General features: G+C 46.2%; 2 protein-coding genes across 2 annotated transcripts in view; both read left to right on the top strand.

Moving 5' to 3' along the window:
- The window catches only part of GTF2I (general transcription factor IIi), a 51,598-nt gene extending 39,551 nt beyond the window's left edge, over positions 1–12,047 (top strand). Inside the window, exons 24-34 of the mRNA XM_065731762.1 lie at positions 94–159; positions 872–1,055; positions 1,650–1,702; positions 2,418–2,528; positions 3,274–3,357; positions 4,138–4,321; positions 5,380–5,408; positions 6,812–6,880; positions 8,194–8,232; positions 9,734–9,809; positions 11,521–12,047. Of these exons, the coding sequence (XP_065587834.1) occupies positions 94–159; positions 872–1,055; positions 1,650–1,702; positions 2,418–2,528; positions 3,274–3,357; positions 4,138–4,321; positions 5,380–5,408; positions 6,812–6,880; positions 8,194–8,232; positions 9,734–9,792 (878 nt within the window). The 3' untranslated portion in view covers positions 9,793–9,809; positions 11,521–12,047. The remainder of the gene's footprint in view (positions 1–93; positions 160–871; positions 1,056–1,649; positions 1,703–2,417; positions 2,529–3,273; positions 3,358–4,137; positions 4,322–5,379; positions 5,409–6,811; positions 6,881–8,193; positions 8,233–9,733; positions 9,810–11,520) is intronic.
- A 3,214-nt stretch (positions 12,048–15,261) lies between these two features.
- Positions 15,262–21,887, top strand: NCF1 (neutrophil cytosolic factor 1). The gene is made up of 11 exons (XM_065731705.1): positions 15,262–15,429; positions 15,643–15,723; positions 15,992–16,067; positions 17,080–17,245; positions 17,349–17,404; positions 17,704–17,826; positions 18,304–18,411; positions 18,959–19,076; positions 19,411–19,518; positions 21,019–21,158; positions 21,481–21,887. Exons 1-11 carry the CDS (start codon positions 15,358–15,360, stop codon positions 21,597–21,599), a joined length of 1,167 nt encoding a protein of 388 aa, XP_065587777.1. The 5' UTR covers positions 15,262–15,357; the 3' UTR covers positions 21,600–21,887.
- Positions 21,888–22,832: the final 945 nt, after the last annotated feature.

Here is a 22,832-nt window from a genome sequence, read left to right as displayed (position 1 = left end):
CATAATAATTTATTAGACAGCTTTAAAAATATTCCTCAAGGATTGAGTCACTGTGTGAGGGTTGATTTCATTGTTCCCATTTTCTCCTGACAGAGGCATGGAATGCCAAAATTACTGACCTCAAGCAGAAAGTTGAAAATCTCTTTAATGAAAAATGTGGTAAGTTTGTTGATTCCTCATCACCAAGATGTCTTTCTAATGAACACGCAGTTGGATGTATGACAGATATGTTCACACAGTTCTTCCCAAGGAGCTGCAGTCCTTGCATGCTGTAGGCAGTCTCTCACTTGAGTTCATTCTCACGTAGAGTAATTGCGCTTCTGTGTCACATTTCCTCGAGTTATTTGGGTTTGGAAATGGAGAAGTTGTGGTTTGATTACTGCCTCTTTAAAGACCCAGAGAAACAATGATTCCACATCCTCCCACTCTTTTTTTAAGTGATTCACCCTCTGATCGTGAATGGGAGTTGGTATAACTTGAGCCTCTGTGTGATCCTACTGTTTCTTCTGAAGTCAGTACTCCTGCAGGTGCAGTTTTTGGAGCAAGAACACCAGTGTCACCCGCCATTGGTGCTGTTCTCTAGCAAACACATTGGGTATAACAAAGTGGAGTACTAATAGCCTTGCATGCAGGCCAAGCCAGTGGCATAAGCTGTCTAATGTTTTTTATCTGGTTCACTGCTCGAAAATGATTGTTGGTGATTGTTTTTCTTCTTGCCTACTCGTAGCCATCACCTAGAAAAGCAGAGTCTGTTGCTCCTACATAGCCTAGTGTGTGCCTGCAGATTGTGATATCCTGATTATACCTGAGGCACTCCCTATGAGCACAGCAGCTGTCTAGCTGGTGGATTGTTGGCTCTGTTGTGTTTCAGGGGAAGCACTGGGGCTGAGTGAGCCAGTGAAAGTGCCATTCGCGTTGTTCGAATCCTTCCCAGAGGTTTTCTATGTGGAAGGCCTGCCAGATGGAGTGCCATTCCGACGGCCTTCTACCTTTGGAATTCCAAGGCTGGAGAAGATTCTGAGAAACAAATCTAAGATAAAGTTCATTATTAAAAAGTAAGAGTACTGCATGTCTCTGGTAATCCATTCTTTTAGAAATGAAAAATAAACTCAGTGATGCCGACTTGCTGAATTACTCTCTCACCAGGTTAAAATACACACTGGGATGTCTTAATAAATGAGCAAATGATAAGAAAGCTCTTATGGGGGTGGAGTGAGGTATAGTAGTTTACTTTTGCTCAGGAAGACTCATGTCCTGTTCAGAGCAGAAGGCAAGTCCAGGTTACTTAGTCCATTTCAGTGTTCATATCACTTGTGTAGTTCCTATTGCATGGGGCATTTATGAATTAGCCAGAGCAAAAACTTAATAGCAGTGTACTGAAGGCTGAAAAGTGGTGATGCATATGTTGGGGTTGTTGAAAGAATTGGTTTTAATCATCTAGGATGGGTTTAGATTGCCATGTGCCTGTGTGGAAACAAGCAGGGGATGTTCAGAGGTCTCAGTCTGTTGGGCCTAGAGGATTATAGCATTTATGGTATCAGATAGTTCCTGTCTCTAAAAAAATGACTACTAGGATATGGCATTTTCTTTACTGTTGATGAAATAAATGTAATTGTACTGTTGCACGTGAAATATTTATCTGTTTGCAGGCCTGAGATGTTTGAGGCAGCAGTTAAGGAGAGTTCTGCTAGAAGTCCCCAGAGTGAGTTTTGCAACTGCTTTATGTCCTAGATAAGTCTGTTTTGAGGGTTACACGCAAATCAGGAATGCTGCTTAGTGTTGATGAGTTCCTGAAAGATTCACTCTATGTCGTGGTTGGTAGGTTTGGTCTGAAGATGCAAACAAATTGTTATCCAAGCTGAATTTGAGGCCCAACTTGAAGTCCTGTGCCACTGGCCCACACACACAGATCTTTCTACTTTCCAAACTATTTGGAATATAGCTTTAGTGTATTAAAACTTTGTGTTATACAATAAAACATTGAATAAAATAAATAAATGAAAATATATTTAATGAAATAATAGTGTTTTACTACCTTTCATCAAAGTGTAACAAATGATGTGGAATCTGTAGAAGTAATTTAGGTCTTATATTAATTGCTGCTGATACATAGCTCATTTTAAATGAGATGTTCTCCACAGATATTGTGCAGATAGCTGGTAGAAAATTGTGTCAGCAAGTGGCAGGTCATGGATTAAATGTTTTGAGTCATTGTTAACTGTTATTCTTGGTTCGGACTGTGTGGCTTAAAATACAACTGCTAGAGAATTGTTCTGTGAATGCATTTTGGAAATGAGAGTGAGTGTGCTTTGAAAGCTTTGCAACTATCTGCTCTTCTGTCATATTTCCTTTATATCTGAATTTCTAGATTTGTGGTGCTCTGTAGCTGTTTTTTAAATGAACTCTCTTAATTTCAGGAAAGAACAGTCTGTCCAATTCAGCCAATACAGCAAGCACCACAGCAAATACAGCAGTGAACACAGCAGCAGGAGTTGAAGATCTTAACATCATTCAAGTGACTTTGCTAGGTGTGCATAATCTGATTTCACATCATACTCCCTGTATTGTGGTCTTCATGGTACTTGTTTCATCTGATGTTTTCCTACAACCTACACAGCTTACTGAAACAGAAGTGCAGTCCAGAAAGAGCATAATTTAATATCCTGTTTTTCCAGGATGGTAAATGCCTTCTGACTTCTATCAATGAGTACCTATTTGGTGATGTGTCTAGAATGTTCTTGACCTGGCCTCCTAGTTGAGAAGCATCCTTATTCCCCATCACGCCCCCCCCCTTTTTTTTTTCTCTTTAAATAAATTAAATACTGATTGCCAACTTTCTTGGCAACTTCAAGAGATCTGATCTTGGTCTTAACGGATTAACCATGCAGGCTGAAGTGTTTTCTCTTAAACAACTCTGACTGCTTTCTCAAGCGTGCATTGCGTTCGTTAGAAAGGAGCCACATTGCATGCTATGGCTATTGACTGAGTCTCGCTTTGCTTTTACCTTTTCCCCACCATTATATGTGCTGTAAGAAAATAAACACCATTTGTGTTTTCTGATGAAGCTTACAAAGCAACCTCTAGATAGTAAATCTTACATTGGTCATGTAAATGCTTAGAAGTTTCTCACAGATTTCTTAACAGCTGCCATTTTTGCATATGCCTACAATTCAGTGGTACTGCTGAAAGTAGGATCAAAGACAAAGTGTGTTTTCAAGCTTGGGGAAAGAAAAATCTGCTTAATTCTTATGCTTTTCTCATATTTTATTTCAGATGATGAAAGTGAACGACTTTCAAAAGTAGAGAAGGCCAGACAGCTGAGAGAGCAAGTGAACGATCTCTTCAGCCGGAAGTTCGGTGAGTGCTTCTTTCTGCCCCTGTTTACATAGGTGTGAATGGAACTGATGCTCGTATGGTTGTCACTGAATCGTCATTTGTGGTATGAATCATCACTGAAAGGAACAAATTTGAGAATTGCATATGAAGGCTGTGCTCTGACTTCTAAAAGAGTCTTTAATATTGGAAGTAGGTGGTTGTGTAATTTGAAAAAAAAATCTCAGCAGTATTCGTAGCTTTATGTTCTCCCACATCCTATTTCTTTCAGTGTATGCATGGACAGAATATTTATTTTGCTTGCAAACCGTGATTCTTCTTACAGCTCCATAGTCCTGAGCAATTAATATCTGAAATTAGAGTAATTTTTAAAATACAACGTAGAGTTTTCTTTATTTTACTGTGTAGTTGCATTGTACAGCTGTAATCACCTGAGTTTCTTTATCTGAAATTTCTTTGCTAGTGCTGTATTGAACGGGATTTTTTGGTGTTGAGGAAATGCTTTCTTTTCCTTCACTTCATTATTTCCTTAGAGAGCCTGTTCTTCATGGGGAAAAAAGGGAATCTGAGTTCTTTATGTGGAAGATGTCAGACTGGGATTTTAAACTAATGACCTTGTAGCAACGTTCATGAGTGTAATCCAGAACTCTCACTTCTAACACTACTGATTTAATTGTCAAGTAGGTTTTCATTTTCAGATCTGATAGAAAGCTCCTTTGCATTTAGTTTCTTAATTAACTGTTTTCTTTCTTCAATGTGATCATAAATACATGGACCTGAAAACAAACACAACCTCTTATTTAGGTGAAGCTATTGGTATGAATTTTCCTGTGAAAGTCCCGTACAGAAAAATCACAATCAACCCTGGCTGCGTGGTGGTGGATGGGATGCCCCCTGGCGTGTCATTTAAAGCTCCCAGTTATCTGGAGATCAGCTCCATGAGGAAGATTTTGGAATCGTCAGAGTTCATCAAATTCACTGTCATCCGGTATGTAGTGGCATGGATTGGATTGCATGCGTGTGAGGACAGCCCTGTAGCTTGAATAAATTCATGCTGCGAGAAGAGAAGCTGCAGTGCCTCTCTCAGTAGTGGAAGATACAGCTCTGTGGGATAGCAGTGTGTCAGATCAAATGAAGCGCAGATGTCGGTAGCAGTATGACAAAGGGCGTATTATTAATACTGTATGTTCAGGCAAGCTGTCTTCTGAGTTGCTGTCTTACTCATTTTATGTGCTGGAGTGCTGTAGGGCTGAGGGCAGTGCTTGGATCGAGCTTGGAGACAGTTCCCTGCTCCGAAACTTGTTGGCTCTTGGCAGCAGATAATGTTTGTGGTTGCATTACTCTTAATGATTTTGAAATACTTAAGTTGGATCGAGATTCTTGAGTGAAGGTACATTTTTTTTTATAAATGTTTTTTCCCAGTATTTTAAAACACAATATTTACAATTCTAGTATAAGTTAATTTAATTTTTGTATGTGTATATGTGTGCGTATGTGTATATGCACACACACATCTAGACAAAGTATATTTGTGTGCGTGAAACAGAATAGATGGAATGCTGGAATCCTACTTAGAAGGAGTTGAGGAGCTGAAAACAAAGATGAGAGCTTCTGTTATTCATCACATGGCAGTCTGCTTCACAGGTATCTGAAAGCTCTGGTTTCTGTAGGGAGAGAGAGACTACTTCAATAGAACTTCACTAAGGTGTCTGAATTCCCAACCCCTAGCCAGTAAGTTATAAACTGAGGGGACTGTTGCTAGCTACGTTTTATTTAATTGAGCTCTGAAGAGTAGCTGCTTTCTCTATAATTAGTCACACCTGAGGGAAAGATTTAGATCTTATTTATGTTTCTCAAAATGCCAATAGAGAAACTGCTGGCCCAGGAGATGCTATGATGGTACCTGCTGTTTTCTTCTACTTTCTGTTAGCAGCTGGTAGCAGAGCTCACAGTTTTTAGGTGAGGATGCCTGAAGAGGAAGATCCCGTGCAGTATGCTTCCACATCAGTGTGGTGTGTTCTTTCTGTTTGTTTTTTTTTCTTACAGACCATTTCCAGGACTTGTGATTAACAACCGTAAGTAATTTCTGTGACACTGGTAGCAAATGTGATTTTGTAACTTGCCAACATTAGTTTTCTACATGTTGGCTTTGTGGCAAGAAGCTCCACTGTGGTTAGCTTCTGTGTACAACCCTCTTGTCTGTGTCTTTAAAATCTCCTGGCAGAAAAGGCATGTGAAATGATCACGAGAGCAATGTGATCAATTTTCAGAACAGCCTCAAATTGGTATTAACTTTGGTAAGAAAATGCAAGCCACTCGTTTTGTATTTTTCAGCTGCAGAATCCCGAAGAGGTTTAGCACCCTGCCAGGCTTTCACAGCAGCAGCTGCAGTTTAGGTTCCATCATAGCAATGGTTAATAAGCAGGAGTTAAGTTAATAAACAACCTTAGAGTAGCTGCAGAACTGTGTCCCAGTAAAAAATTCTGCATTCTGCTGAAGCTGTAACAGCTGAGAGAGGCAGAGTGTGATTACCAGTGTGTCACATTGGCAACGATGCTCAAATTTGGTTTGAAAAAACAAGTCTTGCTATTTTCAGTTGCTTACAGCAAATGTGACCTTATTTTTTAACATCTTCTTTAAAGCAAAAGGAAGCAGCAAAGCACTGTGGTTATGAGTGACCCTTGTGTTGTATTCTTTCTGAGCCAATGTCACATTAGAATTTCAGTGGCCACAGAACCTGCTGTCAGTAGTTTGGCTGTACCCAGCCTGAGCTTTAGCATCCCAGTACTCATTCATTTGCATCAAGCCACTAGTATAGTATTTTGGCTGATGTACTGAGGCCTATGAATGGCAAGGACAGTGTTCTCAGGAAGGTGTTGTAATTGGGAACTCAGGCTGAGCTGCTCTCCAGTCCTGGGTGCACCTTCTTAGGTGGGAAAGAGATTCCTTTGAAGGAGGGAACATTTCAGGCAGACAGACATTTCATAACATTGCCGGGGGATTGAATTAGAAGTGAAAGGATCCATTAAACTGTTGTCTCTCCAGCATAATTTTCAGTGTTTGCTGGGACTGATGTGCATTAACTGAGTAAGAACAGCAGATATGGGATCAGTTTCCATCACTGGAGCAGGGAATTGGTCACTGAACATTTCCTGCAGAATCTGTGTCAATTAATTATGATCAAAATGATCTGATATTGATATTGGAGGGAATTATTGTTATTCTGAGCCTCATTGTAAGTATGATATGTTCCTGCTCTGGGGAACGTATGAGAGGTTACTAGAAAATTGTAGGTACTTGCAGATAAGGTAGGGAAGGCTTTTTATGTAGCAAAAACAAGTGAACTGTGTCTGAAACACAACTAACCTTTTAATGCAACAAGTTTTAGGATTTGCAGAGACCAGAGGTAAAATTGCCCTCATGTTACATGCGGGACTGTTTTTGTTGTAAATTAAATGATGGTCATGTCTAATCTTAGAGCTGATGGAAAAAGCTGAAGCAGAAGCACCACCAACAGCAGCAGCAGCAGCAGCACCCGCACTACCAGGTGATGCAGTGTGACACATGTCCTTGCAGAAGGGGTAGGGTGTGGAGTTCTAGGTGCTATTGGCAGATGATGTCAGTAGTCATGTCCTGAGTATGCACTGCTTATGGTGAGCTGTTTTATTTTGACAGATGGTATGCAATGGTGACATTTATAGCTATTAAATATTAACAAGTTAATGGAAAGAAGCATTGCTTCCTTCAAGCTATGTCATTGGTGTGTTCCTTAATTTGATTCTTGCAGATGATGAGTGAGCTGAAAGGAAGGATCAGCAGGGGCAATATATAAAGGCAATTCCAGTCCATTTATTGATGTCTGCTTAACTCAGAGTGTGTTTCTGTGCCAGATTGATGTTCAGCTGAGTTAAGTTTGCCTGCAAAACATGTTAGGAACCCAGAATTAGGGTGTGGATGGAATTTATATCCACTAAACAGCACTGAAAGCCCTGTTAGATTGTATCCGGACTGCACTCACATGACCCACTTTAATCTGAATTGGGAATTTAGTTCTGTGCTGTGAAGTCAAACAACTTCTTTTGACTAAATATTTAGGAATGTTCCCAAGCCCTTCAGAAACGAGTATCTCAAGCTGCCTGTAAAACCTTCTGCTATTGACTGAACAGACTTACTCAGAGAAACAGAAAACGTTTAACAAACATTTTGAGAGTAAGGGGCACTTCTGCAATAACGTAAAGGAAACTGCTCCCCCCTCTGCTTCTGTTGGGAAGTGGTGGCAGGGAGAAAAACATCTGTTTCTGTTGGGTGAACTTGCTGCACTCTGTCCTTAACTCACCTGTGCTGTGACTTTTCCCAACACCTGTCTATCTCTAAGCCATCAACGCAGAGTGCAGAATAGTCCTCATGGAAATAAAATGTGCTTTTTGCCCTCCACTCTTTCCTCCAAAACACATATGCTCACCACTGAGAATGAAATTAACCAGAAATGTTTGTAACCCAGACTTAAATTTAAGTGGTTTGAATTCAGCTGATGCAAACTTGATGTGTTCGGTGCAAGTATGCACTGTTCTGCTTCAGCTCAGTGCTGTGTCTGCCACAGTGGCCCATGTTCTGAAGAGAAAGTTTGCATAATACAGTGAGTGAATGATTTTTATATTTGGCTGTAGAGTCGATAGCAAGTTACAGACTTTTATCTCAGACAAAAATATTTCTGTGACTGTAAGAGGGGGAAAATGAGACTTTCTTTTTTCTTTTTTTTTTTCAGAGAAAACTTATTTTTCCTAACTTTTGCTAAGACACTTATCTGTTTCATGCCCTAGAAATGACATGCATATTCATTTGACTGTTTTCTCATTTAAGAGCCAGCTGTGCCAAGCCAAATAGAGGTGCCTTTAGGAGGTGAGTGTTTTTCTTCAGTTATATCAACAAATATTTTGAAGTCATTTTGAACGAAGCTGCATCTTTCTTTTTCAAGAAGACACATCAATCTGAGCAACAGAAAAAGGCATTCATTGGTTCCCAGGAAATGATTTCCTCTGTATTAATATCGTGCTGCATCATGTGAAAGATACTCTGCAGCAGAAGTTATTGTTCAGATAATTTTACAAAAGGGTTTTATGAATTGTTGTTTTTGGTGGGTGAGTCATGGCTATATTTAGGCTTTGAGAGATTGCTCATATCCTGAGCGAAGCATCTCATTATTGTGTAGTCATTTTGACAATTTATGCAAGTGAATGATTGCCATCTTTGGGAAATTCGAATGCTGTATTGGTCTGAGTATACACTGAGGGTTTGTTTGCAGGGAGTTGTGAAGCTCTGGAAGAACAAGAAGTGTGGAGAGTGATGCAGCAGCACTGGGATGGAGGTGACTGTGCATCTTAAAGCTCACGTCTTGAGCTTGTTCTCTAATCCTGTGAAGTCTCACCAAAAGAGAGAGCTGCAAACTGCAGCACTTCTCGTTCTTCAGCACAGTGTTCTTCTGCGTCCTTTCCTGGGGAGATGTCCTTTCCAATTTCCATTTCTCACGGTTTCTGAAAGCTGAAACATCAGATGTCTTTGTGCTGCCAGAACGGTGTGAGATCACTGAAACTGTTAGATGCAGTGGGACTGTTCCTGAACATCCCTCATGCAGGGGGAGTCTTTCAAGTGATTCTTTTCAAGAAACAGGCAAATGTGTTTTTTAATTTGTCATCCAAAACTGCAGTCAGGTCCAGCTACCAGAGAAATGATCTTGAGGAAAGGTGTGTCACTGCTGAAGAGCACGCAGTCCCTTGAGAGCTAGGCTGGGAGGGATCAAGCATCACGTGCTGAGACAGCTTAGCTTTGCTGTGATGAATTACTGTGGCCCTGAAACTTGGGAACAGCTTCAGTAAAAAACCAATTTTCTTTCGACATCATACTCAGTTTATAAAAAGAACAAAATCAGGCTCCAGGACATACAGGCTGTGCTATAAAGACATGAGATTGCTTTGATTTACCTCCAAGCATCCCTGCAAACAGGAAGAGCAAAGATTTTCTAATGAAGTCTTCTGGAATTGAAAAATATCAACTGAAAAGTTGATGAATGCTTTAGCCAGCAAGATCAAATTTCTCTTTTTTCTAATAGTGCTTTTCTTTGTGATATTGTGTGTTGGAGAAGAAAAGTAAGCTGAGGACAACATTTATTTTGGATAGATTGAAATATAATAATGTATGTGATTGGGGAGAGCGCAGCGTTTCTACGGATGAAAATAAAATCCGAGAAATGGCCAGTGCTGTGATAACAAGCTTGTGCAATGAGTGGTAATTCGTTAACCACCTCAGGAGGCACAACTTGAGCACGAGGGTGTGTGGTCAGATGTTAGCTTTGGAAGAAATTTGGTTCATTCGTTCGTTCATTACATTTGTGCTTTTTCAGCAGATGTTACAGAAACAGAAGGAAGTTCTCAGATAAAGCAGGAACCAGACCCGACGTGGTAGAGCTCCTCTGTACTGCGGTAAAAGGATGTTGTGTTTCTTGAAGTTAGTCCATGTCAAGGAGTAAACACTTGTCAAGGAATAATGCTTTTATAAGTTAGGGTGGGAAGATTGAATGCCAGAAGGTGCCAGTCCTTCACTTGACTTCTGAATTTTGTCTTAGTTCTCTTCTGTGTAGAACGTTTTCACTGCCTTATCAGAATACCGTATGAAGAGTGCTGTGTTCAGATTTGTGAGGTAGTCAGTCCAAGGGAAATCTAGGCTGTAACACAGCCTATGAATGAAAATAGGTGATAGTAACTACACACCTCAGAGGTGTCAATGAAAGCGTGGAGAATTAGTGTTTGCAAAGAGCTCTGACGTGGTTGGTGAAAAAACATGTTTATCTTGGTGAGACTTTTACTGTTTCCAAATTGTACTTGGGCAGGAGAGCTCTTCCCTAAGATTGAAATATTGCCTAAGCCTGAGACAGTGGCCAAAAAGTTAGCTACGGTTTGCTGCCAAACTAACTTCCTTCAGAACCTTTGTGTTCGTTACAGAGAAGAAGATTCTGTATACTATTCCAGCCTGAGGTGATCAGCAAAACTGAGCTCTGGCTGTTCACCAATGCTTTCTGCTGGCTTAAGCAGATGAGCATGATGGTGCAGTTTGCCAGCTTCCACAAAGCAGTGGCTGGAGGAGCCTGTGTACTTCACTCCTGGCTGCATCTGGCTTTCTGGAGACCAGGACAGCCAAAGCCATGGCCCTTTGTCAGTGCAGCATAAACACTGACTGGTAGAGGAAATGATGTGCCCTAACTGATGTTTTGCATCTGTTGGTGGTGGTTCTAGCACTCAGATGAAGGTCATGTGTGTAGGAACACCTCAGTTGGTGGGTTTCAGCTTGGAGAAAGAGGTTTGTTCTTTCGCTGATGCTCTTCCACTTTGCTTGGGATATGAAACAAACTTCCTGGACACCCAGACACAGATAAGCTCTGTAAGCAATCCCAGCACATCTCAAGGTTCTGACAAAGGGTAAAAGTCACACAAAGAAGTGTCAGAACCCACAGCCTGGGTGGATGTTAGGGTTTGTCAATGCCAGGGCTGAGCCCCAGAATGTTGTGAGCTGCAGTCCTTTGGGAGCGAGTACGGACTGGACTGTACGACTTGCAGAGCCTCTTACAGACAGTATTTCTGTGACTGTAACATCTGTTCCATCCCTGTGTGGCAGTGCCATGGTACAGGCCTGGCTCTAGAGCTGCAGTGGTCCTTATGTTGTTTTTAAAGGAGCTTCAGAGCTCCCTTTCTTAATAAAAGCAATGCTTTGGGCTGGAGCAAATATGCTTTTTTGTGAAGGGAAGGTAACCCGGCTTGGAAAATTTGGGAGAAGAATTTGTCATATGGAGGGTGTCTGAGGAGTGCAGAAGTGAGGAACAAGAGCATCTAACCCTGACCTGCTCCATAAACACTTTCACACAAGCAAGTAATGAAAATAGCTTTTCTTATTATACTATATAGGTATAATAAGTTATTGACCAGCTAAAGGATGTGTACTAAAGCCAGTATTCCATCTAAATTGTTACAGGAAGCACTTGAGCACACATGTAATCCCACTGATGAAGAGCAGTGTTCACCTGCTATGTGATCTTTAACTCTAGGCCTGAAGAACTAAAAGCAATGCAGCCTAGTGGTATTTGTAAAAAGACATAGATCTGCAATGAAACTAACTCATTTTTGTATCACTTTTGCCTAGCCAGAAGCACCCAGGGCTGAGAAGAGCTTGCCGGGACTGTCCTGAGCTGTGTAATATAACTGTGTAAGAGAAGTACCTTCTACACAAACCCTTTTGTACTTTTAGATAGAAATGTCTACTTTTTCAGCAGTTCTGTGAATTGACTTAATGCGATGACTGCAGATTTGGAGTAGCTGCTTTTACTCTGGAATTTGTTATAAGGACTACATGCGTTGCAGCAATACTGGGGAGAGGACGAGGATTAAAATTAACAGGGACTTAACAGAGGCCGTCTGCATTTCCCAATAAAGCTGAATTCCACTGTGCCTGAATGTATGTCAGCTTTTGTAACGAAGAACTCCCACGAGTAGTTCAGTTTGTTGGTTTTCCTTTTGAATAAGACTTTGAAGAAGACAAATCACTGATTTGGTTTGGCTCTTAACTCCTTTAGTGGCTGATTGGTCAGTGCTCTGTGTATTTGAACTAAATTTTCCTACAACTACTGCAGCTCCTATGTTTTCCATAAATAAAAGGTGAACTGGTTCACTTGCCTGTTAGTATGCATTAACGAGATGGACAGTATATCCGTTTGTGGACTGGGAACCAAGTTAACTTTAATCCTTTTATAGTTTGCTCTGTTAATTGAAGGTATGAAGTGCATGTTTTATCAGAGTGTCACGTGGGTTTTGTATGATGGGTCTGGTCTGGCAGTCCTAATTTAGACAAAACTCAACTCTATTGAGTGAGAGCTTTTCTTCCAAAGGCTGAGGGTAATGCCCTGCTGTTCATCCAGAACTAGCTCTGGAATCCTGCACCACGAGCTGCTGTAAGGCCTAATGTGTGGAAACTTCAGTCCCCTGTACTCTGTTCACGCCCCACATCTTGTGAGAGATTGATGTATTCATTTGAAGTTTCACAACCTGTGAGAGTTGTAAAATTCTGGCTGTATGGTAATCTCTATAGAGAAGATGCAGACTATTGTAAAGGTTTCTCTTTCCGTGGCATGAGTTTGGGATGACTGCATTATGCACAGATGCTAAACCTTATCCCCTCGTTAAGAAATAAAGATATTTCTGATGGTTTTTGTGACTGTCTGTGTATGTTCATATATGAAGTAAAGCAGTAACTTCGTAGGCAGGTAGGATGTGCTGCAGCATAGGTGCTACAGTGAAGGAAAAAGTTCCCATCACACCCTTAGAAAAGGAAACCAGCAGGGGGTGGGTGAGGCTATTGCATCTTAAAGACAATTGTGCAGGCTTGTGTGCAGTGGGATGCAGTGTCTGTCCCTAGGAATGCTCACCAGGAGCAACTCAATTCAGCAGGCAAGTTCAGAGCTGCACGTGCTCTCATTGTGAGGCAAGGGGAGACCTCCTTGAGGTCGTTACAGAAGGAGGGCCAGTTTCATAATTGCTGCTAGAAATTTTTAGGGTGGGGAAATGAGTTAATGCAGCTTTTCATGGGTTTTCAGCTTCCCTTTTTGAAAAAGCAGAAGGGACAGCCGTCCCTCCTTTGCTGTCTGTGCTCTTAGACATGCGAGGAGTGCTGCCCTGCCCAGTGGGGCTCTGTATTGCTAATGGAGTTGGTGATAACATGAGTTGAGTGGGTGCACTGTAATGAAGGAACTGTAAAAATAATTCAGGCTGCTGCCTTGCACGGACGTCCTGCAAATGTGTCACATACTGAGCTTAAAAAAACGAAGTGGAAAGTGATGATGTTGTTTTACTGGAAGTAGTGGAGTGGTTACTGAGGCTGGGACTCAGGTGCTGGTGTGCACAACAGCGTTCAGCACCGATGTCTCTTTTGCTCCTGGGCATTTTGAGTTATAAGCAGTAGAGAGAAACTGCCAAAATAACTGCGCCGGTACTTATACCTTCTGAATAACAATAAAATGATCTATATGTGTAGATAACTTCTAAGATGTTGACCATGTATGAAAATCTCATTCATTTCCAAACTCGTAACACTAGTGAGGTGTGTCACTCTTTGGGCAGAGTGATAATGCCCTAAAAAGCCATGGCTGTACTGATAAACGAGTAAATAAATACAATTGCAACACCTTACCAGAGCTCTGAATGTTTTCTTTCTTCCAGCAGAGGAACCTGGGGGTGATGAAGTGCCAGAGGAGCATCTGTCCTCCGTGTGCTGCTGAACTTACGGCCTGTCCTGCTCCATGAGCTGCTTCCTCTCTCCCAGAGATGAGTTTGGTTGCAGGTAGTGTAGGATTCCCTCGGGTAGGCACCCTGATCTCACCATAGCAGTGACTGTGGGCCAGGTGAGGTCCAGCACAGTCCTTGTTGTAGCTGTTGGGCAGTGCTTTTCCTTTGAGATGTGATGTTTTCCACATAGACAGCCTCATTTCTTTCCCTGCCTTACCAGTGACTAAGAGAGGACAGGCTTTCGTCTTGTGTTGGTGATTTTGTAGCAGCTGTCAGAGTTTTTAATACTCTGATACTGGTCTCACACATGGCAGCTTGCTATCTGTAGCATAAACAAGACCTCCCTTGGCTCTCAGTTGAGTTAGGCTTTAATTTAATTATTAAAAATTAACGTTTTGAACAAAATGAGGGCAGTGTTCCATCCATTGGCTTTTAATTTCCAGGAGGCTCTGGTGCTAGCTAGCAGTGAGTGCAGCACCACAGAGAAGGAGGTGGTCCATTCTCCCAAGGAGCTTCAGACATCCAGTGCTTGCTCTGCACTGCCCTTCATGACCGTCCAAACCCCATCAGCTGAAGTTGTGCTCCTGCTGAAGAGGTGTGTGGTGCTGCAGAGCACTGCTGGGCTGCTTTGGGGCCAGTGGATGTTCTCAGCACCTCTCAGGCATCGTGTCCTGCCTTCAGGTGCCAGCCTTGCTTTCTGGATTTCCAAGAACATGACTCCTCTCACGAACTCCATAAATCAGCTGTATGTCTCAGCTGGCTCATTACTCCTCCAAGAATTTTCTTCTAAAATTGCATTTCTTCCTATCTAGGAACTGTTGGGCAATAATGGGAACACTAAGCAGTGCATCACGCTGAGCTACGCGTTGCATGGCGTTACAAACTAACCCGGTGCCAGCGGTAGAACCTGAAACCTTCATTTCACTTCTCACATTATAAAATGAGGAAACAGAAAGAGGCATGTGAATTATTTCCAGTAACTCGGCTTTAAATTTACTACAATCCTAATTAAGAAAAGAGCTTTTGTAAAAACGTTACTGCATATAAAACAGCAGTCTGACTATTAACAGAATGCAAACAGCTCTGGGTGTATTTTTGCTTATTTTTGCTTTATGACTTGTTGCTTAATGTTGCCTCACTTATAGGGAAGTCCCCACCTTGAAGTTAAAAAAAAAACAAAACGTTTATTTGACCCATCTGTGTTACCTCAACAGCTGCAGCATCCAGGCCTGGGGCTGGGTTTCATCTCTTTGATGCAGCCAGAGTAAACCTTGCCTGGGTCAGAGCCACTGATGGAGGTGGTCAGCCCCTCGGTGGCAGCTTTTTGGGGATGGGAAGAAAACGGTGATGCAAAGGCAGTGTCCAGGTCGTTTGCAACCTGTCCCACATGCTTCCCTAGGGGGATGATGGCCTTTGAGCATGTGCGTCCTGCCCACGGTGCTGCAAAATGGGCATTGCAGCTCCTGTGCTATCCTAGAGTGGTGTCACCTGGCTGTGGGGGCTGCCCTGCCTATATCTCCAGTGTGGGCTGGGCTGCAAGCAGGAAATACCAGCTCAATACAAGCCACAGTGGGTAAACAGTTACAGACAAGATTGCAGCACAGCTTCCTTTTTCCTGGGGCTTTTAACAGTGAAGCAGTGAAGAGCGGAGGCAGAGGGGAGCAGAGCGCAGGGAGGCAGCAGCACAGCAGTGGGAGCAGCTATGGGGGACGCCTTCATCCGGCACATTGAGCTGCTGGGCTACGAGAAGAGGTTCTTCCCCAGCCAACACTACGTAAGTGCACAGTGAGCACCTGGGCTGGCTGGGATAAAAGCCTGACCGATGTTTTTCTTCAGATAGCTGTGATCGAGGGTTGAAGAGCATCGCTTTTTGGAGCTGGGGGTCATGGGGATGGCACAGGCTGGAAGAAGCCAGAGGATGAAAGGCCCACTGGGGTTTGGGGTCCTGGCCATGTGCTGAGCTGCAGCACTCTGCTCTGCCCCGCAGGTCTACATGTTCCTGGTGAAGTGGAACGACCTCTCTGAAAAGCTCATCTACCGCCGGTTCACCGAGATCTATGAGTTCCACGTGAGCAGCCCGCATCCAGGGTCAGGCAGGGGGGCAAAAGCAGACAGCAGACTTGAGCTGGAACTGCCCCCAAACGAACCTGGCTCATAGAAGGTTCCTGGGTCCCCCAGTTTAGATTTCTTTTGCCCTAGGAATGGGGACCCTAATGTCGCCCAGGGAGGTTTCTGCTGGTGTTGAGTTGTGGGGCGCAGCCAAGACAGGGGAGCTGTGGGTGTTGTGGTGGGGTCCCCATGCCATTCTCACAGCCCTGCCCGTCCCTGCTCCATAGAAAGCACTGAAGGAGATGTTCCCCATCGAATCTGGAGACATCAATGCAGAGAACCGGATCATCCCGCACTTACCAGGTAAGAGGCAGGGGCCTGGGGGCTGGACCAGAAGTCACAGCTACTTGGGAAATTGCCCCAAGCTGCTCTGCCCCTGTGCAGATGTTGGCTGCAATCTCTGTTCCTGCCTTTGGGACTGGAAATCAAAACCCCAGCAGGGCCTGCCTGGTGCTGGGCACTCTGGGGATGCATCCCCAGCTTCAGTCCTGGCTGGATGCAAAGGGAGAGGCATGCTGGAGAGCTGCAGCTGAGCACGACCCTCCTCTGGTGACACCATCCACAGGATGGCTTTTAGTGCCCTTGTGGTCATACAGATCAGTATAAGGGGAAGCAATGCAATGTGTGTTCAAGGAGAAGGAATAAACAGATGCAAAGAGTGACAGTTTGTACCTCAGCAAGGTGCAGCTCAGGAGAAATCCCCCTTACATTGATTTCCTACTTCAAACAAGGCAGGGAGGGAGGGAGAAGTAGCTGTGAGCCTTGTGGAAGGTCTCTACAACACACAGCAGGATGGGTGCTCCCCGCAGGGCACCCCAGCCGTGCTGGACCCTTCCTGCCACGCCAAGCTGCCTCAAGTGTCCTCTTCTGAGCACAGGGCTGCCCAGCACAGCAGATGGCTGAGTTTGGGGAACTGAAAGCACCAGCAGTGGGACAGTGATGGGGGTGTTGTTCACGTGTGGGGCTCAGTGCTGTGCCATGGGTTGGGGCTGCCAGTGGTGTTTGCTGGAAGGTAGGGGTATCCATGTGTCCCATGGTCCCTCTGAGCCCTTCCTGATGCCCTGGAAGCAGCAAGCTGTGTTTCAGCTGGGCATGGCCTGGGCACAGTTGTGGGATATGCTGTAATCAAAACAGGGCTTTCCCAGTGCTTGTGCAAGGGCTGTGGGCTGCAGGGATGAGCTCAGCTGTGCAAGATCTACACTCACAGCCTGGAGACAAAGCCACTCATTTTCAGGTGCAGAGCAGCCTGCTCAAGCAAGGCATAAATCTGCGGCATTCTGTCTGCCTTTTCTGACTCCTTTCCCTTCTCCACCAGCCCCAAAGTGGTTTGACGGGCAGCGTTCGACACAGAGCAGGCAGGGCACGCTGGCTGAGTACTGCCACGCGCTGGTCAACCTGCCCCACAAGATCTCCCGCTGCCTGCACGTGGTCAGCTTCTTTGAGGTCCGTCCCGATGACATGAACCCCATCACAGACAGCCAGTGAGTGCAGCAGGGCCAGTTCTGCACCTCTATGGTGTAGCACCAGTAAACCACGCAATAATTAGACCTAGCTAATGCACCGCTTTTGCTCTGATCCATCTAGGAACAGGAAGCCCGAGGTGTTCCTCCTGCCCAAGGATGCAAAGAAAAACGCCAGCGGTGAGCTGCGTGGGGCTGACTCTGCCATAGCAAAATGCACAGGGTGGGAGCAGTGTGGGTGGATGGGGCAGAGCAGGGGCAGGCTGCCCCATGGCAGGGGCTCTGGCTGAGAGCAGGGTAAAAAAGCAGCCCTGCTGCTGGGCGAAAACCTCATCCTGTGTGAAAAAGAGTCTGGAATGAAGCTGTTGGGTCCCAGAACGTGCTGAGGTTTTGCATCAGGTCATCTTTGAGTTGACTGTAGTGTAGCTGAAATAAGGTATTTCTGTGTGAGGAGGGAAAGTCTCTCTTCTGTCCCACAGACATCACAGGCCCCATCGTCCTGCAGACATACCGAGCCATCGCTGACTACGAGAAGGGCTCCAAGTCTGAGATGGCTCTAAAAGCTGGGGATGTGGTGGACGTCGTGGAGAAGAGTGAGACTGGTAGGTGCCCACGCTACCGAGGGGCAGCCCAGTTTCCTGGCCGCCATCTCAGCAGGGCTGGGGACAGCCTTTGTGTCTTCTGCCCAAGCGTTGTGTCCCTATGGTGTCAGTTACAACAGTAAAACTTGTGTGAGGGACTGCTGATGGAGAGGCACAGTGCCAAACCTCTCAGTGCCTCCCGATTCACATCCACATGGAGCCCCGTGACGGTCAGTTCTGGTTGGGGTGTGAGGCAATCCTAGAAAACCCTGCTGCCTCCTCACATGCCTCAGCCTGGGATGGTTCCTGCCCATGAGGAAGCAGCATGAAGAAGCTGGGCTCCCCAGTTACACCACCACAAAAACAGAAAATGGCCCCAGTGCCCTTCCGGATGTGTCATGGGGACAGCTAAACACGGGATGGGGAACACAGCTGGTGCTGCCTGTTCCTGCAGTCTCCGTACTATCCCTGCCCTTGCCCAACCTGCTCTCCTTGCAGGCTGGTGGTTTTGCCAGTTAAAGAACAAGCGGGGCTGGGTGCCAGCTGCCTATCTGGAGCCAATGGACGGTCCTGATGAATCAGAGGAGCAGGAGCCCAACTATGCAGGTAGAGCACTCAGAAAAACACTGTTTCTTCAAGAGCATCACCTGTTCACAGGACAATTCATTGCAAGGCAGGATTGCTGGGCACGGGGATAGTGCTGTAGGAGCAGCATGGGTTTTCCCTTGCACTGAGCTCCTGCACTCCCCTTCCTGCCCTGCAGTGAGCCCTGTTGCACCGGGCAGGAGGGGACCTGCAAGTTTCTGCTGATTGCTCTCACAGCTTCATCTCTGTGGTTTTTCAAAACACTGTAACAGACTCTATTAGCACAGCACTTCCTTGTTCCTCATTTAACCAGACAAATTATAAACATGCTTTTCAGCCTGGATAGATGTCCTTTCGCTACTTGCACTTGCCAGCTTTCCCCTGCAAGAGTGCTGGGGGGTGGGACCTGTAGGAGCCATGGCACCAGCAGAGCCCAGTCCAGGCTTGGAGTCCTGGAACACCCTGGGTTTGCCTAACATTGCAGGTTGATGCTCTGGTGCTTCCTCTGCTCAGTGAAGGAGAGGCTGAGCCCCATCGCTGGGGTGATGTCCCAATTGTGTGCGTGCAGGTGAGCAGTACGTGGTGCAGAAAAGCTACACGGCCGTGGAGGAGGACGAGCTGACTCTTGAGGAGGGTGACACCATTGAGGTGATCCACAAGCTGCTTGATGGCTGGTGGGTCATCAGGTGAGAAACACCACGGAAGCCAGCAATGCGATGGGATGGACCTGAGGTTTTCCATGTGCTGTGACATCTGTGGGCCATTTGGTGCTGTTGCCCAGTGCTTTCTTTTGCAGGAGGCTTTGCTAAATGCAACCACCAAGAAGGTGGCAGATGGAAAAAAAAAAAAAAAAAAGCATCTGTTATTTAGCCTGCCTCTAAGTGTTCTGGCACATTTTGTTTGGTGAAACCTCAGCTTTCATCCCAGCCTTAACTCACTTTGTGGTCTTGGACTTTCCCAGGGGGGGACCTCAGCTGCATTCATGCTCTGGAGAACAAGCAGTGTTGCTTTGTGTTGCAGGAAGGATGAAACCACGGGTTATTATCCCTCCATGTACCTGAACAAATCTGGGGAGGTGAACACCCCCAAGAAAAGCGAGCTGAGGAACCGCAGCATTCCCCCCCGGAGGTAGGAAATGAGCAGAGGGAGGGAGGAGAGCAAAAGCTCTTCTTCGAGGGTGTGAAATGAAACTGTTGGGTGTGTGTTGTCCCCTGCTCACCCTGGCAATGCAGAGAGGGGAGAGAGGTAAGCAGAGAGAACAGGAGCAGATCCTGCAGGATTGCAGCAAAGCCAGCCCAGATCAGGCGAGATCAGGCAGGCACATTTCTCCTTGTCCTTCTGCAAAGTTTCTTTTCTGGGCTAATCTCGTTTAATTTTCAAATTAGATTTTTCTTTTTTTTCCCTAAGTGCATCCACTAAATCTTTGAGAAGCGAAGGGAGATTTGACTAATCAGGGCTGCCAAATGGCCTAATCTGATGGGAGGATTTGAGCTAATGGAAGGGATTTTATTTTGATTAAAAAAGATAAAAGGCAATAATAGCTCATTAATTGTGATGCAAAGACAACGGCTAAGGAGGGCAGAGCTTGCCTGGATCTTTTCTTCCCCCAAGAAAACAAGGCAGCCTTCTATAAAATCTCTCAAAATCCGTCTCTGCTGGAGCACGGCTTGATGGTGAGGCAGTGTAAGATGGTACAAATCTGCTTACTGCAGTGCAGTGATGCTTACTGATACCTCTGGGGAGGTGATGTGATGAGGACAGTGATCTGTCCCCCGTCCCTGTGGCACTGCTGATGGCAGTGCACAGCAGAAACAGATGGGAACTGGCACAGGGCTTGCCAGGGAATGGCCACAGCATGAATTTGAGCTCGGAGCACCGCAAAGGGAAGAGCTTGTCAATGAAAAGGAGTGCACACTGAAACTAGGCAGGGGCTGAAGGCAGAGGGCTGCAGGTGCCTCCAGCAGAGCAGGATGGTGCTGTGGGTGGTAGAAGCTGCCACTCTCACTGTGGTGATGACAACAAAGCAATGGCTCTGACCTCCTGCCTGGGGGCTGCCCTGCGTGCTGGGGCTTTCCTGCAGCAGTGCAGCTCTGCATTGCCCAGCACTCGGCCTTTCACTTCTCTCTGTGGTGTCTGCTGCTGAGCAGACAGCTGCATGGGTCCTCCGCAGGCTCTGACCCCCAGATCCCCCGCCAGGAAGCTCAGTGCTGCAGCCAGCATAGATACCATATCCATCCATCCACCCACCTAGGAGCGACCCTGTACATCTCTTCCAGAAGTTTCTTGAATTCTGGGGAAAAAACTCATGTCTGTCCTGCCCTTTTCAGCATTGTGCCTGATCTACCTTGCCATCCCCACCTTCGCTTTCCAGGCTTCAGGTTTTACTCATCAGCATCTGCTTGCAAAGCACTGCTCTGGCTGCCTCCTAACAGCAGTTCACCCCCAGGGCTGGCATTCACCTGCTGCTTTCTGCTAAGTGGAAATGAAAAGTGGGTAGGGGCGTTCAGGAGAGGAGGAAGCTCAGTATGCAGCTCCTGGCGGAAACAGAGCAGGGGATTCTCAGAGAGTAAATGCGTGAGTGAGAGCTACTGTTGTGGAAATGGAACATTTAATTTTGACTTGCTGCAGATCCACCATCCGCAACGCAAAGAGTATCCACAACAAGGGACGGAAGCAGATCAGCCAGGAAACCTACAGGAGGAACAGCAAGAAGTATATGCAGAACCGAAGGAACATGAGGGGCAATTTGCAGAACAAGGACATCATCTGTAAGTCTCAGTAGGGCCTTTGGCCTAGACATGGACCAAAGTCCCACAGAAACAGTTCAGACCCTCCAACACTGGCTGTTGGTGATGTGGCATAAGCAAACAGACTTAAGAATCTCTGTGAATCCACTGAAAGATCTAGGGAGAGAGGAGGAAACAAGTCCTCTTTTCTCCCAAACCCTTTGCACTTCTTGCCCCCAGGCTTGAGCTGTCTTTACAGGACAGCATGGCCTCCATGCCCCATCACAAGAGGACCTGGAGGAGCACATGGAGGTGTGGGATGGTGCAGAGCTCTGACCCATCTCTACATCTGCTTCATCCTCAGCTGAGAAAAACGAGCAAGAGGAGAACAAGTCGAAGGCTCAGCCTGCAGTTCCTCCCCGGCCCAGCAAAGACCTCATCATGAACCGCTGCACAGAGAGTACCAGGAGGAAGATCATGTGAGGCCCTCAGCCCCCAAACCCTGCAAGCAGATGCTTTATCTCCATCTCTTGTGCAGTGGGGACACAGAGCCAGGCTGGGGGCCTGCATGTCTCCCAGAGCAGCTGTGAGCCTGGGGCTCTGTGTTAACCCCATGGCACAATGGCTCCAAGGTGTCCCAAGGAGCAGTGTGTGCACTTCCACCAGCACCTTGAGGCTGAGTTCCCACAGCCCACGGGAGGTTCCTCATCACTAGTAGGTCCACTTTTATCCCCTGTTTGTATTCTGAATGATTTTCTTGTTTTCAGCTGTCACCAGAGAGTGTTGCCAGGGCTTCAGTCCCTGTGAGAACACCCAAACAGATAAATAACCTGTACAAAGACCATTTTAGCACAAAGAGACACTTTATGCGTGTATTTTCAACGCTTTCATGCTGGGTGGATGACTGATCAATAAACATATCAGCAGCAATTCAGCTTCGCCCACAGCACTTGCACACCACTGGCAGGGTGGTGGGCATGGGCAGGGCACGAGATGTCGTGCTGAACTGACATGCTGTTAAGCAACAGCTCTGTGGGGAAAGCTCTCCTCTCTGTTCCCTCTAGTTGTGAGGTGAGGTGGCCCATATGGCGCTGGGGTGTGAGGTGGGGCAGGGTAGCTCAAATCCAGTGGGTCCGCCGTGTCGGGTGGTCGTTGGCTGCCACAGAGAGGACCAGCACGATGGGGGGCGGCACTGTCACACTGCAGGGAGCAGAGCCACGAGGTTTACACGCAGCCAGCCCCGCTGCTGCCACGCCAGCAGAGTTTGGGCCAAGCGCCGGGTTTGGATTTGGGTTGGTTTGAGCTGGGCCCACCCTCCGAGGTGGCCGGCGTTGCCGCTTTAAGACAGGAGCGCTGAGGGAGCGCTCTGTAGTACGGCGCATGCGAGCAGGTCGAAGGTCGCCAAGATGGCGGCGGCGGCGGCGGCGGCATGGCGGGCGCTGAGGGCGGCGCGGCCTGCGGCGGTTCCGCAGCGCGGCCTGGCCAACCCCGCGAGGCCGCCGAGCGCCCGGCAGCTGCGGGAAGTCGATGAAGCCGCCCCGGTTTTCCAGTACGTGGGGAAGGCGGCCAAGCGGAAGGATCGCGTCTTCGTGTGGGGTTTCTGCTACTCGGGAGCGCTTGGCGTGCCCAGCTTCGTGAGGCCGGACGCGGGCTGGAAGAAACCGCGGCGGATCCAACCAACGCCGTACCGGCTGGAAACGGACGAGAAGGTGGGTG

Source organism: Cyrtonyx montezumae, unplaced genomic scaffold (genome assembly GCF_038088225.1).
Source record: "Cyrtonyx montezumae isolate F1298 unplaced genomic scaffold, pur_monq_1.0 scaffold_15, whole genome shotgun sequence".
NCBI lineage: Eukaryota > Metazoa > Chordata > Aves > Galliformes > Odontophoridae > Cyrtonyx > Cyrtonyx montezumae.
Note: the sequence above shows the minus strand (reverse complement) of the source record. Positions and strands in the feature narration are given on the sequence as shown.

What these genes read in the sequence shown, in the direction of transcription:
- NCF1 (XM_065731705.1), top strand. Translation starts at nt 15,358, where the DNA reads ATGGGGGACGCCTTCATCCGGCACATTGAGCTGCTGGGCTACGAGAAG. An exon ending in AACCCCATCACAGACAGCCA is followed by an intron (nt 17,246 to 17,348) that starts GTGAGTGCAGCA and finishes TGATCCATCTAG; the next exon opens with GAACAGGAAGCCCGAGGTGT. An exon ending in TGCAAAGAAAAACGCCAGCG is followed by an intron (nt 17,405 to 17,703) that starts GTGAGCTGCGTG and finishes TCTGTCCCACAG; the next exon opens with ACATCACAGGCCCCATCGTC.